This window comes from Coptis chinensis, chromosome 2 (genome assembly GCF_015680905.1).
Source record: "Coptis chinensis isolate HL-2020 chromosome 2, ASM1568090v1, whole genome shotgun sequence".
Taxonomy (NCBI): domain Eukaryota; kingdom Viridiplantae; phylum Streptophyta; class Magnoliopsida; order Ranunculales; family Ranunculaceae; genus Coptis; species Coptis chinensis.
Genome location: NC_141457.1, coordinates 58,174,637 through 58,191,092, shown reverse-complemented (window position 1 = coordinate 58,191,092; position 16,456 = coordinate 58,174,637). Strand labels below are relative to the sequence as shown.

The window sequence follows — 16,456 nt, the reverse complement described above, 5'->3', positions numbered from 1 at the left end:
ACATCATATTACGTTGAGTAATGTGTCCTAGCTGCTGGCAGCAGTTGCATGATTTGCAATGCTCATGTGCATCTCTAAATAGTGTTGGCCAATAAAATCCACATTGTAGAACCTTGGCTGCTGTTTTCTTACCACTAAAATGACCACCACAAGATTGTTCATGGCAAAAGGATAACACGTCATTGTGTTCCCAGTCGGGAATGCAACGATAGATTAGTTGGTCGGAACAATACTTGAAGAGGTAGGGATCATCCCAGAAATAAAATTTCACAATGGATAAGAACTTTTTTCGGTCATTACGAGACCAAGATGAAGGGACTTCCTCAGTAACTAAGTAATTTACTATGTCGTATACCAAGGGGCGAAAAAAAATGGAATATAAGTGTTCATCCGGAAAGAAATCACAGATAGGTTCTGTATCAGTATCAACATCACTGACAAGTCTTGATAAATGGTCTACAACCACATTTTTGCAACCTTTTTTATCTCTAATTTCTAGAGTAAACTCTTGCAAAAGGAGAATCCATCGGATCAACCTCTGTTTTGCATCTTTTTTTGCTAATAGGTAACGAAGCGCCGCATGGTCAGTGTAGACAATTGTGGAAGAACCCACTAGGTAAGGACGAAACTTATCCAATGCATATACAACGGTGAGAAATTCTTTTTCAGTGGTGGTATAGTTATGTTGAGCTTCATTAAGGGTTTACTCGCGTAGTAAATGACAATTGGCTTATCTTCTCGGCGTTGCCTTAGTACAACTCCAATAGCATAGTCACTCGCGTCACACATTAATTCAAAAGGTTTAGACCAATCAGGTGGTTGAATTATGGGAGCGGTAGTTAAGGTTGATTTTAAAGTCTCAAAAGTTTGTTTACTACAACAGATGAGGTCTTTTGCAACGCTTTAAAGCGTTGCAGAAAATTTAAAAACCGTAGCAAAAGATCGTTTGCAACGCTTTCAAAAGCGTCGTGGGGACGTTGCTATTGATGGCGACGCGAAAGAGAATTTGCAACACTTTTAAGCGTAGCAAAAGTCATAAGCACTTGTTACGCATGGAAGCGTTGCTAATGTCTTATAAGCGTAGCAATTGATTTTCCACCCATCTGTCCTCCAAATAAATATTATTTAATATAAAATATATTAGCAACGCTTTAACCGTTGCAAAATACTCTACTTTGCAACACTTTCATTGTGTGCCAAATGCTTATGCCTGTACCAACACTTTCAAGCGTTGCAAATAGTTGCGGCTGTGGTACTATGAATCAACCTTTGGCCACCCTTTTATGTGTTGCATAAAGTTATTTTTGATTTTTGATTTTGAAATTAGTTCAATTTTATCCTGAAATCCTATTTTATAATTTATTAAACATCATATCTAAAGAGACATAAAACATTCAAACACATCTTGATCAACAAAAAAATTTGACAAGTTCAATAAAAAGAAATCGTACTTCTTACATTCCAAGTACAAAAGTATCATTACAAGCATTAGATGTTTAAAAGATGTGAAGTTCAATGCATCACTACAATTCTTCTTTTCATCACTTAGTACTCCTAAAATGTTAATGTCTATTGAACCGTTGTTGAGCATTCAATTCTTCCATTGGACTCGAAAATCCCCCCTCAAATCTATACGTACGACATTAGTACCCCACTGCTTCAATGGGGTGAACTCTGCAATTGCAAAAATGCTAACAGTAAGATTCATATCTAATTTGCAATGTACTCAAAGAAGTATTTAAACGTCAACAAACATGCATAAGTAATAAAATGCACAAGTAGTAGTCCATATATGAAGAGCCTTTTAAGAAATACGAACTAACTTCAGATAGCATCTGTTAAATGATAATTTAAAGATTTGGCAGCATTTTCGCAAACACCCCTAAAACTTTGTTATCCATTTTACGTAAGTGTTTTTTGTGAAACACTATTATACATGAAGAATTGTTAGGTGCTTCAAATATCACATGCATGGTTTATTACTTACATGCTGAATTATAGATGTAAAATACTACATTCCCCATCGATCGCTTTAGATGAGACAATATAGGTAAGCATGCCAGCCCTGCAGGTAATGAATACCGCCCTGCAGGTAATGAATACATTAAGCACGCAGTTCAGACAATGGAATAATACATCCAATTTTTACCCTAAAAAAAATAGAAGTTACAAATTGAAAAAAAAGCTTGGACAACCACCAAAAAAGAAAAAAAAAATATATTTATATACTTGTATAGTGAGCTAGTATTAGAGGTAATAATGTAACTGTACTTCAAGCAAAGCCAGCACCTCAGAAGGATGAAACCAAGTAACCTCATCCACAACTTAAGCACCTTGAGTTATGAAAGATAGTAAAATTGTTTGACAATAAGAATTAGTCACTTTTTTAAATCATCTATAAAACTGCCTATAGAGGTGGGGGACGGAAAAGGTCTGTTGAGCATAAAGAAGCCCAGTTCAATAAGTTGTTAAAATGTGCAGCAAAGTGAACTCCTAGTAATATTTTGTTTTCAATGCAAGGAGAAATTCATTGACTTGGGTTAGATCATACTTGGGAATGCTGAAGTGATCTGGGTTCGGCCTCCAATGTTGACATCAGTAGGATTCGAAAAAATATGACAACTTATGGGGAGAACTTCTGCAACTATCTGGCGACCTGCAGAACCATGGAGCACAAGAAAGATCCAATGGCAATGTCACGCTCACGTGTTATTAGACAATACATTAGATACTCGCACATCAATAAGACCGCTGGTGTCATGCCAACATGATGGAAATCAGAGCATGGAAATATCATGGACCATATCCTCAAAAGAAATAATGTCTTCATAGAAGGCCAAGAACTCGTCATTGCAAGATGTATGTGCATTAGTATAAAAAACTAGTACAAGGAATTTGTTTTGTTTAAGCTGGAAAGTACCTCACAAAATTGAGTTCTGGTTTGATGTATGTGTCACCGAGCACAAATTGCTGCAAAGTACGGAGTGTCCATGCTCATCTCCATCAATGGTTTAACCAACAAGTTCAAGAGTTTGAAGTTCAATGGCTTCTTATCCGCAATGACAGCCAAAATACTACAATAAGACACCATAAAAAGCCTAAGAAAAAAATAACAATTCATTACAAGAACACTTGCTTTTCCTTTTATTAAATGCCAAGCTTGTCACATACTCGAGTGCAACTTAAACTTAGATCCAGGTATGCCAGACTAAAAACTAAGCTTAATTGAACATCAGGGTGAATTTTAAGGTCACAAGCACAGCCCAAAAGATGATTAACTTCAGAACTTGTGTTCTGACACAAAATTACCCTTGTGTCAAGCAGCCCCAAAAATGTGTAGTAATTGTTACCTACAAGAAATTGAAGTTTTAACTCCATTATATTATACTAGTATTAGCCCCCACAATATTACCAATTCCATAACCAAATAGGTTTATAACAGTTAGCTTTGTGTCAGCAAACAGAAGGGCCGACAGTAGGATGACCACCCAATCCTTGACAACTCCCGCGACATGAATAGTCAATGCACTTGTGTGTGAGATGACAAGGAACACCAATAGATTCAGTGCAAAAGTACAAAGGGAATTGAGGGTCAGCACAGGAGGTTGAAAACTCCATGGCCCATTCACATTCATCTTTGGCAGCTCTAGAAATATCCATGGGATGAAGAGGCATAGAGCACTGCAGAAAACAATATTTTGTCATGGAGGCAGCTTTTCACATAAGAGCTGGAAATCAAACTTATGAAAGAAAGTTCTACACATACCTGCACGGACTGACATAGTACATTACAGATATAGGATTTAGTTTGAGATCCTTTTCACAAATATCTCCATGAAAATTAGCCTCAACGCCTCTCCAACAACACCTCCCATTTGGTAAAACACTCCGATCCAGTTAACATTTACTTCTCCATATGAAGCAACAAGAATGCCAAAACTGATCAACGACATTATGAAAAACATTATGCAACTCATAAGTTCAAGTCCTGCTGCTACTCCAAGAATAAAGACCGCTACAAGCACAACACATTTGAAAGCTTACATTATGAACAATTGCCCCAATAAATGGCTGTATACAGGTAAGAAGAACACTTCAGACTGTGTGAAGGTTGGGATACTTCAATCTCTAGCCGTGTAACAATTACCCCAGTTGATGCAGGGTCACTTGGACATACTTACATGGACAGATTTGACTCACGTGCATACTTACATTAAAGGTAATAACATAGGCACATAGCTATACAGGGGTAGTTGAGTTTGGAGAAAACATACTGATAGCTTTCAACATTTGTGCAAATGCAACAGAAATATACATATATGCAGTGTTCCCCAGCCACAGCGTCATCGCAAACATTGCACCAATTGGGATAACTGAAGTAGTGTATCTGAACACTAAAATTAGAATTCAATTCATGAAACTACCCTTTCATATCAATTATCAGATAACAAAAATCTTATTCTATATAATCGGTCCAGTATATGCAATTAATCCCTGACCGATTTCCAGTGCTTATTATCTTAAACTACATTCTAACATGGAACAAACATTTCTAAACAACTGTAATAATGAAAAAGGATTTGTTTGATGCTTACATATCTAAAGTCATTCCCTCTTCAACGTTCACAATCTGTAATAACACAATCAAGTTAAGCAGAATCCTATAAACAAAAACTAGTATGTTCAAACAATATATAAATAAATGTACCTTGAAAACTTTAGTTAACAAAAAACACAATACAGATGAAAACACCATGTGTAGTAGAGTCAATCCAAGTGGGTATGGGAAGTTGATTTGCTTTGATGATAATACCCACTGCATGCATGCATCCACGTAACAAAAAATGTCAATCAAATTAATCATACATATAAATGTATATGAAATAGATTTGTTTCAGCTGTGACTGACCTTATTAAAGAAAATCTGACCGCTGGATAGAAAGATGTATAAAAGAATGTAAATGTAAGTGAGAGCTCCTTCTCTGATTGTTTTTGCCATTCTATTTGATCCGACTTTTCCGAAAAACTTGTGTTTCTTGGATTGGCAAAAGTAGCGAGATCGGTTTATAATTGTGGTAAACTCTTCAACTTCACACTTCAGTCTCTCGTTTTTCTTGGGATGTGGACGAAATACCATGGCGGAATTTCGGAAGATATTTTAATGACTGTAAAGCCCAGCTTGAAGTTTTGGTCCATAGTGAAGCCCACGGGTTGAAAATTTTTGAGTGAGCCTGAACTGATGAAAAGTGTTGAAAATTTCAGCTGACAAAAGTAAACTACAAACTGGGCATAGCAGAGAAAGTGAGCAGACTATAAAATTGTTGTATGGTCATTGGCACTAAATAAAATCACGACAATTGCAAAAACTGCCAATCACAAATCACAACTCCTGTGGGTGAGGTTCCAAGTGAGAAGCCTTATTGGCTTTAGGCTCCTGAAATCTTACTGAAAGCCTGCACGATAGGGTTGGAATCAGATTCAATACATAGCTAGCATATTTGCTCCACCTACTAACAAAATGTTTGTCTTTGGCGGGGATGTCATTAATTATGTACCAAGATGGACATATGTTATGTTATGGGTGTCCATATACTATCACATAGATAAGTCACACTCAAATCACACGCATCTATAATTACATATTTCAAATGATTTTTATACTTTGTATGACAAAAAACAAACACTAGCACACAGTTTTGGTAGAGAAAGCGTATAAACGACACAAAAATAGTTCAGATATGAAATGAGCCTAGCATAACATAAGCTAAAGCAGGCAAGAGTGTCGTTAAGTCAGGACCTAAGTTCCATTTGGTGTTAATGGGCTCCCTTGTTTCACTCTACTAAAAAATGATAAAAGAAGCCACTCACAAATATAATAATACATTGATGTTGAAACTTATGAAGCTTTTGTTAAAACAATTACTAAGCCCAAGAACCCAAAGTGCAGCACTATTACTAAGTCCAAGAAGGCAAGAACCCATACCTCTCTGCTAGCTTTTCTCTGTGAGTGGGCAGAACCTTGATTCAACAAGTTATTTGAACATGCAACAAATATATTAATAAATTCCTCATAGGCAACACATCAACTGATATGCACCAAAGGCAATGGAACATGGTCTAACCCAACTAGCTCCAATCAATGTGAACGCAAGAGTTGATAGGAGGAATTCATACTAAACCCAAGCATTGTTACTAAATATAAAACAAATAACTAATTATTAACCCAAAGTTTCCCATTGTTAACACAAACAAATAACTAATTAATACAAAGTTCCTAAATTCTACCATAGTAGTATATCTTCCTCAACCCAAACCAAATTATTAACACCACCTTTTTCCATTTCTCCTTCTAGATAAACAAAAACCAACATCAACCCAATTTTCCCCATCTATGCTCTTTGTTCAACTAATTTCACAATCACTCCAAACACACATTTGACAAAAAATCAAGAAATGACTAAAATTTAAGTAAATGGATCATGAAATGACTAAAATTTGAGTTACATTTATAGAGAAGCTAAACAGAAGAAAATTCAAATCAACCAAATCATTAAAAATGGAAAAAACAAACGTGTCCATCTCACAAAATCAAATTTTTATCCTTGTATAAGTAAATGAACCATTAAATGATTTTTTTTTTAAAAAAAAAAAAAAAAAAAGGCTCACATGGGATTTTGTAGAATGAAGGAGCAGCAACATCTCAAAGAATCCATGAAGTGATAAGAGAGACTAGGAAGACAACCATAATCAAGTCCAACAGAAACCCAAATGTGTATATTAGACGAAATCCCTAAAAATTGGGAGGAAATGGTAAAGCCATACCGAAGAGATAGAATGCTGCACTTGAGATCCCAAAAACTGAAGCAACAGAACTTCCCAATACCTAAAATCCCAAAATTCAGACCCCTCTTCTTTGAATCTGTGTTTGTGAAACACAACCACAAACATAAACAAGCGGTTTCATTACCTGAACAATAGGTTCGAATGGCTGTTGAGGTGGAGAATTGGTGTTGCTGGTGGAGAGATTTCAGAAGAAAGTGATACTGTCGAGTGCAGATGAAGAGGCTAAGTCTAGGGTTTTCTATTTTGGAAACAAACTACCCCTCTTTTTACTTCGTCCCTATTTCTTTTTTTTTTTTTTTTTTTTTTTTTTTTTTTTTTTTTGAAAATATGGGCGCTAAATAACGAAATGATAGGCGCGGAAAGAAAAAATTAATAGTGCCTATTATCTACAACGGATGCAAGGGTGGGCAATAATTTTCTTTCAAAAACTGATTTGAAGAACCAGCTACGCATACAAGGATTGCCAACAACAGAGACTATCAGCAACGCTTGAAAGTGTTGTCGAAGCTTTTACCAAATTTTAGTATTCACTGTGAGCATAGAATTAGCAACACTTATTGAACCGTTGCCAAACCTAGCTATTGAACCACATATTTTTCCTTATCTTAAAAATGTCTGCAACCCTTTCAAGCGTTGCTGAAAGTAAATAATATTTGCAACTCTTAAAAGCGCAGCTAATAGTAGCTAAATAATACAAAAAAAATAATTTAATTATTAGAAAATGCGAGATACATATAGCAACGCTTAAAACCGTTGCCGATAATAGCATCTATTACCTATTCCAAAAAAGCAATAGCAACGTTTTAAAGCGTAGCAAAAGATGTTTATTGGCTACTCATTGTAAGCGTAGCAAATAATTTCGTAGCAAAAAATCTCATTTCTTGTAGTGTTTGCAATTGAAATTGAAGTAAAAAACGGCATCTTTAAGCAAGAGATTGGTTAAAGGTCGAGCAACCTTTGAGAAATTTTGAATAAATCTCCTATAGAAACCTGCGTGTCCTAAAAATGCGCGAATGTCGTGAACTGTTTTTGGTATAGGAAGGGAAGCAATTTTTTCTATCTTAGCTTTGTCGACTTCGATTCCGTCTTTTGAAACGATATGTCCTAAAACTATTCCTTTTGTAACCATGAAATGGCATTTTTCCCAATTAAGAACAAGGTTTTTCTCTTCATAATGTGTAAAGACCTTTTCAAGATTTGATAGACAGCTATCGAAAGAATCTCCATATATTGAGAAGTCTTTCATGAATACTTCCATAAAATGTTCAACCATATCACTGAAAATATGAAGCATGCAAATAATGTAAAAGTACCGTGCATTGCAAAGGTCGAAAAGGCATTCGTTTATATGCAAATGTACCAAAAGGGCCAATGAATATAGTCTTTTCTTGATCGGCCAGGATCTATGACTATCCGAAAATATCCCCGAATAACCATCAAGAAAATAGTAATACGCATGACCGCTAACCGTTCAAGCATCCGATCGATGAAGAAGGCGTGGAAAGTGATCCTTACGAGTTCTTACCGCATTAAGTTTCGCGATAGTCAATGCATATTCGCTATTTCATTGGAATCTGGCGGAGATGCATTCATCTTTATCATTCGCGCTTTAACCGTAATGCCAGATTTCTTTGGAATAACGTGTACTGGACTCACCCAAATACTAACGGATATAGGGTAAATAATACCTGCATCGAGTAATCTTAAAACTTCCTCCCGTACCACATCTTTCATGGTTGGGTTTAGATGACGTTGCGGTTCACGCGACGTGTTAGCATTTTCTTCAAGATGTATGCGATGGGTGCATACATTAGGGTCAATGCCCTTAATGTCATCGAGGGACCATCCAATAGCAGAACGGTGTTGTTGAATGACATCTATTACACGAGATTCTTGATCATCAGTCAATTGAGATGATATCATAATTGGATGACTACCATCTGGATCAAGATGTACGTATTTTAATTCCGAAGGAAGAGGTTTTAAGTCAGGGGCGGGTGGAGTGGTATTAAAGATTCTTGAGGAAAGTCATCGGCCATAGAGTAAACAGATTGATGTTCATCCAATTCGCTGGACATCACGGTCGTAGGGTCAAATAATGGTATTGACTCTAATAATTCGTTTACTTCTTGTGTACAATCATCATCCTCAAATTCAGAATTGCTAAAGGAAATAAATTGGTATACTTCATCTTCAGGAAAAGTGTTGGTTAAATACTCTTGCACAATGCTATCAACCCTGTTCACCTCACCATCAATGTCAAGCTCTGGAATTTGTTTCATCATCTTGAACACATTTACCTCGACCGAAAGATTTCCGAATGACATGGTCATGGAACAATCCATACAGTTAATAAGAGCATTAGCAGTTGCTAGGAACGGACGTCCTAAGATGATAGGAATGGAATCACATGCAACTTCAGTATCCAAAATAACAAAGTCGACAGGATAGGAAAAGTCTTGGACTTTTACAAGGACGTTTTTCACAATTCGTTTTTGGAAACTTAATGGAACGATCGGCTAACTGTAGGGTCATGGTGGTTGGTTTCAGCTCATGAAGACCTAGTTGTTTAAATAAGTAATATGGAAGTAAGTTAACACTAGCTCCTAGGTCTAGTAGTGCAGTAGCCTTATATTTGTCACCTAAGGTGCATGGAACCGTTGGTCTACCAGGGTCCTTGTATTTGACTATACCATTGTGTTTGGTGATGGATGGAAACTGTTCGGTGAGGAACACTTGTTGAGGAACATTAGTTCTCCTTTTTGTGGTACACATATCTTTTAGAAATTTTGCATGTTTTGGCAATAGCTTTAAGGCGTTGAGAAAAGGTAAGTTGATTGTCAAATTCTGAAAAGTCTCTCGAATTTTAGCAAAATTCTCATCAGGTTTATTCTTTGCCAAGCGTGCAGGAAACGGTGCCTTAGGGCGGAATTTGGCAAAGGGGTCCGCTTGCTTGTTTCCTAAATTCTGAGATGTTGACTTTGTTGTATTTGGTGAATCCTCCGTAGGTTCATTATTGGAAATAGATTCATGTGAACCGTCGGATTCCTTTGGTTGATCATCTGGCATACGTATTTGATTGGCTACAGTTTTTCCAGATCAAAGAGTAGTGATTGCGTGCACCTCACCTTGGTTGGGAGTACTTGTACCCGTTGCATTGGTGAGTTCAAAGGCAGTGTTTGCTGGTTTAGGGTTTGGAACTGCTTGTCTAGGAAACACGCATTTCTGACTCTTTTCTTGCGCCAATTGTTGAAGTGATTGTTGGATAGACGTTAAAATTTGAGATTGTTGGTTCATGTAAGCTAAGAAAGTCTCACTTGTCTTATCCGTAACGAAAGTGGCGCGGTTTGTTACTGCAATTACTAGATCACGATTATTGTTGAGAAGTTGTTGATTATAGTTGGGATTTGGATTGGCTGGAACAGGGCTACGGTTGGTTTGATAGTTAGCATCCGAAGTATTTTGAAATTGATTCTGGCTTTGTTGGTATTGTTGATTATTGCCTTGGAGGTATAGAATAAAGTTGTTGGTTGGTCGAACAGGTGGATTAGCGAAACCTGGAGGAGCCCTCAGCTGTTGGTTATTTTGGCGCCAAGCGAAATTCGGATGCTGTCGCCAAGGTGCATTAGGAATGTTGAATGCACATGCCTCTTCTAATAGTTGAGAAGGGGAGGCATATAGCAAGGGACAATAAGCATTAGGATGGTCAGGATTGAGACAAAGAACACATGGGGATGTGTCAACGTTCATGACCTATTTTGGGAGTTGATCGTTTACTTGAACTGCAAGGGCATCTACTTTTTTAGTTAGGGATTCTATCAAATTTTTTAATTTGGGATCGGGTTTTACCTCAAAAATAGATGTAGCCTTTGTTACAGTATCTTTTGATGATCTAGACGGCTTAGTGTTACCCTAGTGTGTACCTTTTTTCGCTTGTTTTTCAAGAAAAGTATATGCTTCAGTAGCTCCTTTGTCCATGAAGCAACCGCCATTCATTATATCAAGAGTTTCTTTTTGATGATTAGAAAATCCATTAAAGAAGGAACGAACAAGGACGACTTTGTCTAGTTGGTGATGAGGACATTCTAAAAGAAGATCAGTAAAGCGACTCCATGCTTCCGTAAACGATTCATGAGGATTTTGATGAAAGAATTGAATTTTTTGAAGCATTTCAGTAGTTTTCTTTTAAGTGTAAAATTGAAGCATGAAAGCTTGAACAAGTTTATTCCATGTGTCTATGGATTGTGGCTGTTGTCCTGCAAGCCAAATTGACGCTTTTTCTACTAAGGTGAATGGAAATAGCCGAAGCAAGAGTTGTTCCTTAGAGACAGCTGGACGGTGAAATGTTGTGGCCACTTGTTGAAGCCTACAAAGATGATTGTACGGTTTTTCGTGATCCAAACCATGATACACAGGTAACAAACTAAAAACGTTTGGTGGGATACAAAAATCACCGACAATGTCCTCAAGTTTGATGCAGGAAGAAGGTCCTTCCTGTAATGCAGTATAGAAGTCCGATAGGGGCTTCTCAGCTGGTGGAGGATCGTCGGCCATTACGACAGAAGGTAATGGCGACGAAGGATCTTGATGAAGGTAATTAATAGAAGAAGAACAATTTTTAGGTGAGAACTTACGCAGTTGCTTATCGTATTTTTTTCGATGATAGGTATGTTCAAATTCTTTAGTGGAACCAGACCTTAATCTCATGCAAGCATAAAATTAGATCTAATTGACAGAAGGAACTTATTATTACTTGAATTTTATGATTCTCTTAAAGATTTTGGAGTTGAACAACGTAGGCCTAAGCTGCTGCTAATGTAGCAGTGGAGCGAGGAATACGTGTGTATAAACCAACGACCAGGTTACAAGAGAGATATGAGGGAGGCTTTCCGTGCAAGCACGGTTCTAATTAAGTAACCTCAATCTTTCAAGTTTCCTAGACACCGTTGGAATATGATTAAGATTTATGGAATTAAAATTTATGCAAGGTCATTCTTAATTATTATTATTATTTTTTTTTAAGATTTATGCAAGGATGAAAATACAAGCATGCAAATACGATATACTCATACAATACTAGATGCAGTAACATGTGAAGATACTCTACTCATACGTATAGCTATCGAATAGGCAAGGTTGTATCATCGATAAATACTTCCATACGTACAGGCAAATATACATCAGTAATACGTATATGTACGTTAATTTGTAGATCGATATTACGTAGACGTATATCAATAGTAACAGGCAAATTTGAATCACTCATACGTATCTAAATACAGTATCATGCGAATATAGTATACGTACGCATATAAATAAGACAATGCTAAAACTAAACATCCAACGTATTATACATAGATTAAAATACGACTCTTGTATTGCATAATAAATTGATTTCGGCAATACTCATTGAGATTGCGAGTGTCATATAGAGAGTAGCTTCGCCCCATAGGGTTTAGAAACAACTTACCCAACTCAGATTTTAACCCCCGTTGGAATGTTCTCCTCTTTCTTGACAAAATCGAAGTATTATACAAGATGTGTACTTATACGTATAAAAATACTAAACATGCAACAATAGACACTTATACGTAGAAAGACAGATAACCATGCAAAACAGTACCATTTATATGTATATATACATTAAGATGCAATTCATGCCTAGTTAATCGTATATAAATATTTACAGGTATATGAACATGATTCATGCATATTTCTAGGCTAACACGTAAATAATAATCTATAAATTAGCACATAATAACTACGTACATGGCATTCATGCAAAAACAGTAAAAATTTGGAACATGTTGCTTCCCGCAAGTACGCTAAAGAAATGAAACAGATGTTTCAATCCGTTGACGTAATTAATCCCAGAAGATATTCGAATTTTATGTCACAGTTCCAGAGAGTTAGGCCTGGATATGGATCAGTATTTATTAGTGGATGCCGGAGGTAGAACAAGAACAACAAAAGAGAAAATACACCCGCGGACGCGGGTTACACCTGCGGATGTGAGTCCAGTACCGCGCACGCGTGTCGATTATGCCACAATGAGTTCAAATTTTCACAGAAACCTTAGAAACTTGTGTAGTTTACTTTCCCGGTCCTAAATTTTTGTCCCTGGAAGTACAACCAAAAATTCGAGAGAGGTCAGGTTGTTTTCGAGACAAAAATACGAAAATAAAACAAAAACGTAAAAATGAAACAAAAAGCAAAGAAGGATGAGAGTGGGGGTTCCCCTTGGAGCAATTCCCAGTCCGTAGCACAAGCCCTTGGTCTTTAGAATGGCAGCGGCGCCATTTTGATATTCACCTTTTTTACGTTAGAGATTTGAATCTTTTCTTATGAGAAAGTGCGAATTCAAATACTCACGATCTTCGTGTTCATATAGTTTGGAGCAAGGATTCGAACCAACCTAAATTCTATGACCACTTATAACTTGGTTTTTACTCTTTTAGGGAACTAGTGAGTAAGTTTAAATATGATTATATTAATACTAAATATTTGGTTTCTTACTACACAAAAATTAAAAACATTAAGTTACGAAATCATGCAGCTAAGACACAATAAAATTTTACTAAAACAAAAGTGGAGAGTTAATTCTCCTCATGTGAAGATTACTTTTGTTATTTGATTTTTATAAGTGCATTAAAATCTTCCTAGAACTCATAGACAAGTTCTACTAAAAGAAACTTGATCCCTAACAAATATGACTCATCTTTAAGCTCATACATGCTAGCATGTGGAACCAAGCAATGACTTATCTGTAAACTCATCACTTGATCCCTAACTAGACTCTACACCAAATATCATTTTGGGATAGGATGTAGGCCTAGTTGTTCTTCCTAAACACTTACTAAACCAAATAACAAGACTTTTCCCTCACATGAGTGTTATTAACTCCCTACAAAGGGAAGGTTTAGCTCATGATCCTTGGGCTAAAACTAAATCAAGTATGGAATGTAAAAAGAGAGAGATAACAAAAAGAAGAAACTATTTATTTATAAACTCACTTGCATGAAGAAGTGAAAATTTTTCAAGGAGGACCCCAAGGTGTCATAAACTCACTATTTACCTTTTTTTCACTATGAACACCTAATCTAATTAATTAATTACATGCAAGGTGTCAACTTTGCACCAATAATTTGGCATTTTTGTCTTGACATGCTCCATGATTGATGACTCATCAAATCTTGCGGGCCCGTATAGTGGGTCCACGTGCAGTCTAGTGGCGGTCCGGTCTTTTGGCAATTTTACAACTTCCCGCCTATGTGTAGAGTTCATCGGCCTGATTGTCTGAGCAGCTCACTTGTCGCATTCGAAATCCTGGTTCAAGAGGTAAGAGCTTCGGAAGTTTGATGCTTCTGTGCGGATTTGTTGGGCTTTACATGGCTGATTTGGAAGAATTCATATATACATCGTTCCCCATGCTTTGACGCAAGTTTAACCAATATTTTCATGTTTACTGCGAATACCTGCAAAAGTACGAAAATATATTTATTTCATGATTATTAAACACATAATTAACCAAATTTATATGTCTCAATGGGGTTTCATATTACAATTTTGGGTGCTTATCAGTAAACAATACTAACTCTTATTTATTATAAACATAATTGGCCTAAGTAGAGTACTGTTAAGAGGTTTAAACTACACTTTTGGGTGCTTATCACACCACTCCCAAACAACATTTTGCTTGTCCTCAAACAAAGTTGAGAAATAAAAACAGATAAGTGGCAAAAAATGTGGTCCTAACTAATCTCGTTTTGCGGAGTGTGATTGAATTGACCATATGCAATAATGCTTTAAACCACTAAAAACTCCCTAGTGGACGAGTTATAATCTCGTGAGAGTTTTCCAGAGAAGGTACTCTCAAACTTCATTTATACAAGAACGACTAAGAGATAAAAAATAAAATTTCCAAATTAATCTCAGATATCTATACATCTCTATAACAATATAATAAGAACAATGCTTTCGAAACCTAAGCTAATACACGCATAATAATCAAATCATCTAAAAATATACATGCATGCTATGAACTATGTTATGAAATGGAATGGCAGGTCCGTTTCTAAAACTTTTGGAATAGCGTCCTTAAGTAGGTCATCACAATTTGTCAAGACAAAAATACACTGATTTTTCCACTCAAGTTAGCTCACTCCAGTGTGCATTGGGCACACTTTTCCTCACAATCTCAATGACGTCCAAAGGAGCCGCGGTCGATCAATCACATCTACCACTTACTATCACACCAAAATAATCATAATTGAGCTAGAGGTCTTTATTAGGTGATACGGGACTGAGGTGATGGTTTAAGAAGAAACGGAATGGATATTCAAATAAACAAGTATGAGATAATAGGGTCTTCGATTACATGTAACTAGAGAAAACCTTGTTCTTACTTTGCTTCTTACACTTACTTAGTTATCATCCTTAGCCTTTTTATTTTGGCTTTTTGATTCTTTTGATTCTATTTTTGGAATTTTCGTTTTCTTTCTATTTTTATTTTTATTTTTGTTTTGTTTTATTTTCTTTTCTTTGGATGAAAACTTTTTTTCTTTTTATTTTATGAAGCAACTAACTAATTTTGGGTTTCCATAGGTCTTTCCCTTTATTCTCTTTACTCATCCTATTCTCAGACTCATTCAAAGATGGGTAGACTTTATTTATTTATTGGTTTCAAGGATATGTAAAGGATTTGTGGTTGCGAAAAGGCTAATTTAAAGGCTCAGAGGGGCGACTAGCTTAGTGGATAATTACTTATAGGTATGAATTTTTAGCTATATCGATCCAAAGAGGGCCTAAATTCTCGCCTAGGATATGATATGACGATCAAGCAAGTAGATGTGTGATTTCTCTACTTAGATTATATATCTATTTTGTGTCATCACTCAGATACTCACTCATATGAGGCTTTTAGGCTAGAATCTCACAGGATATGTAAAATTAAGTAGTCTAACCTAGGTCTCAGAAAAATACTGCCAAGTACACTCATACATGCTCATGTAAGATGTTAATAAAAAGATACAATGACTATAATCTACGTATTAACCTAAGTTTATAAGAACTACGCTTAATTTTATTAATACTTTAGATTTCTAGACTAATATCATCATAGAAAAGAAAATAATACCATTATCCTAAGTACAAAGTATAAATTATTTTTATGCTTTTTCTACTTTTTTAAATGACAAATAGTACATAATATGCAACCTAATATGTGCTTAAATATTTACAGCGTGTTTCTATACCACCCCCAAACAAAATCATTCTTTGTCCCAAAAGTATGGAATGAAAATAACGAATAGAGAGTACCATAGAAACGTGCTTGTAAATGGGAGCACCTATAAAAGAAAGTTAAATTATACAAATATAAATAATAAAATCCAGACCCATCTCCTATATGAGTACCATCCATTATGGATATAAAAGTAAATAAAAAGTCGCTTAAGACATAAGCGGACACTTACAGAAAATTATAAATATTACCATATATAGTTGTTTCTAATCATGCATTTTCCTCCGTTTGCTCCTCACTTTTGAAATGAGGCTCCTTTAAGTTTTGCATATCTATGACTACTTTCCATGCCTTCATCCTGTTTTCATCTAC

At 36.0% G+C, this 16,456-nt stretch overlaps 1 protein-coding gene across 25 annotated transcripts; it reads right to left on the bottom strand.

Moving 5' to 3' along the window:
• Positions 1-1,409: 1,409 nt before the first annotated feature.
• Positions 1,410-7,332, bottom strand: LOC147516816 (putative sugar phosphate/phosphate translocator At3g14410). Of its 25 annotated transcripts, XM_086589275.1 has the most exons (13): positions 6,968-7,313; positions 6,823-6,883; positions 6,667-6,729; positions 4,910-5,453; positions 4,709-4,816; positions 4,596-4,630; positions 4,275-4,387; positions 3,767-4,015; positions 3,413-3,681; positions 2,921-3,074; positions 2,552-2,656; positions 1,988-2,086; positions 1,410-1,674 (listed from the first exon to the last, which is right to left on the bottom strand). In XM_086589275.1, the coding sequence occupies exons 4-8, from the start codon at positions 5,135-5,137 to the stop codon at positions 3,804-3,806; spliced, it is 696 nt and encodes a 231-aa protein (XP_086445401.1). In that variant the 5' UTR covers positions 5,138-5,453; positions 6,667-6,729; positions 6,823-6,883; positions 6,968-7,313; the 3' UTR covers positions 1,410-1,674; positions 1,988-2,086; positions 2,552-2,656; positions 2,921-3,074; positions 3,413-3,681; positions 3,767-3,803. The 25 variants fall into 25 exon arrangements, with proteins under 25 accessions (XP_086445401.1, XP_086445425.1, XP_086445402.1 ...); XM_086589299.1 differs by lacking the exon at positions 6,667-6,729 and having other exon boundaries at positions 4,275-4,373; positions 4,910-5,236; positions 6,968-7,325; XM_086589276.1 differs by having other exon boundaries at positions 4,910-5,236; positions 6,823-7,313.
• Between the last annotated feature and the right edge of the window lie 9,124 nt (positions 7,333-16,456).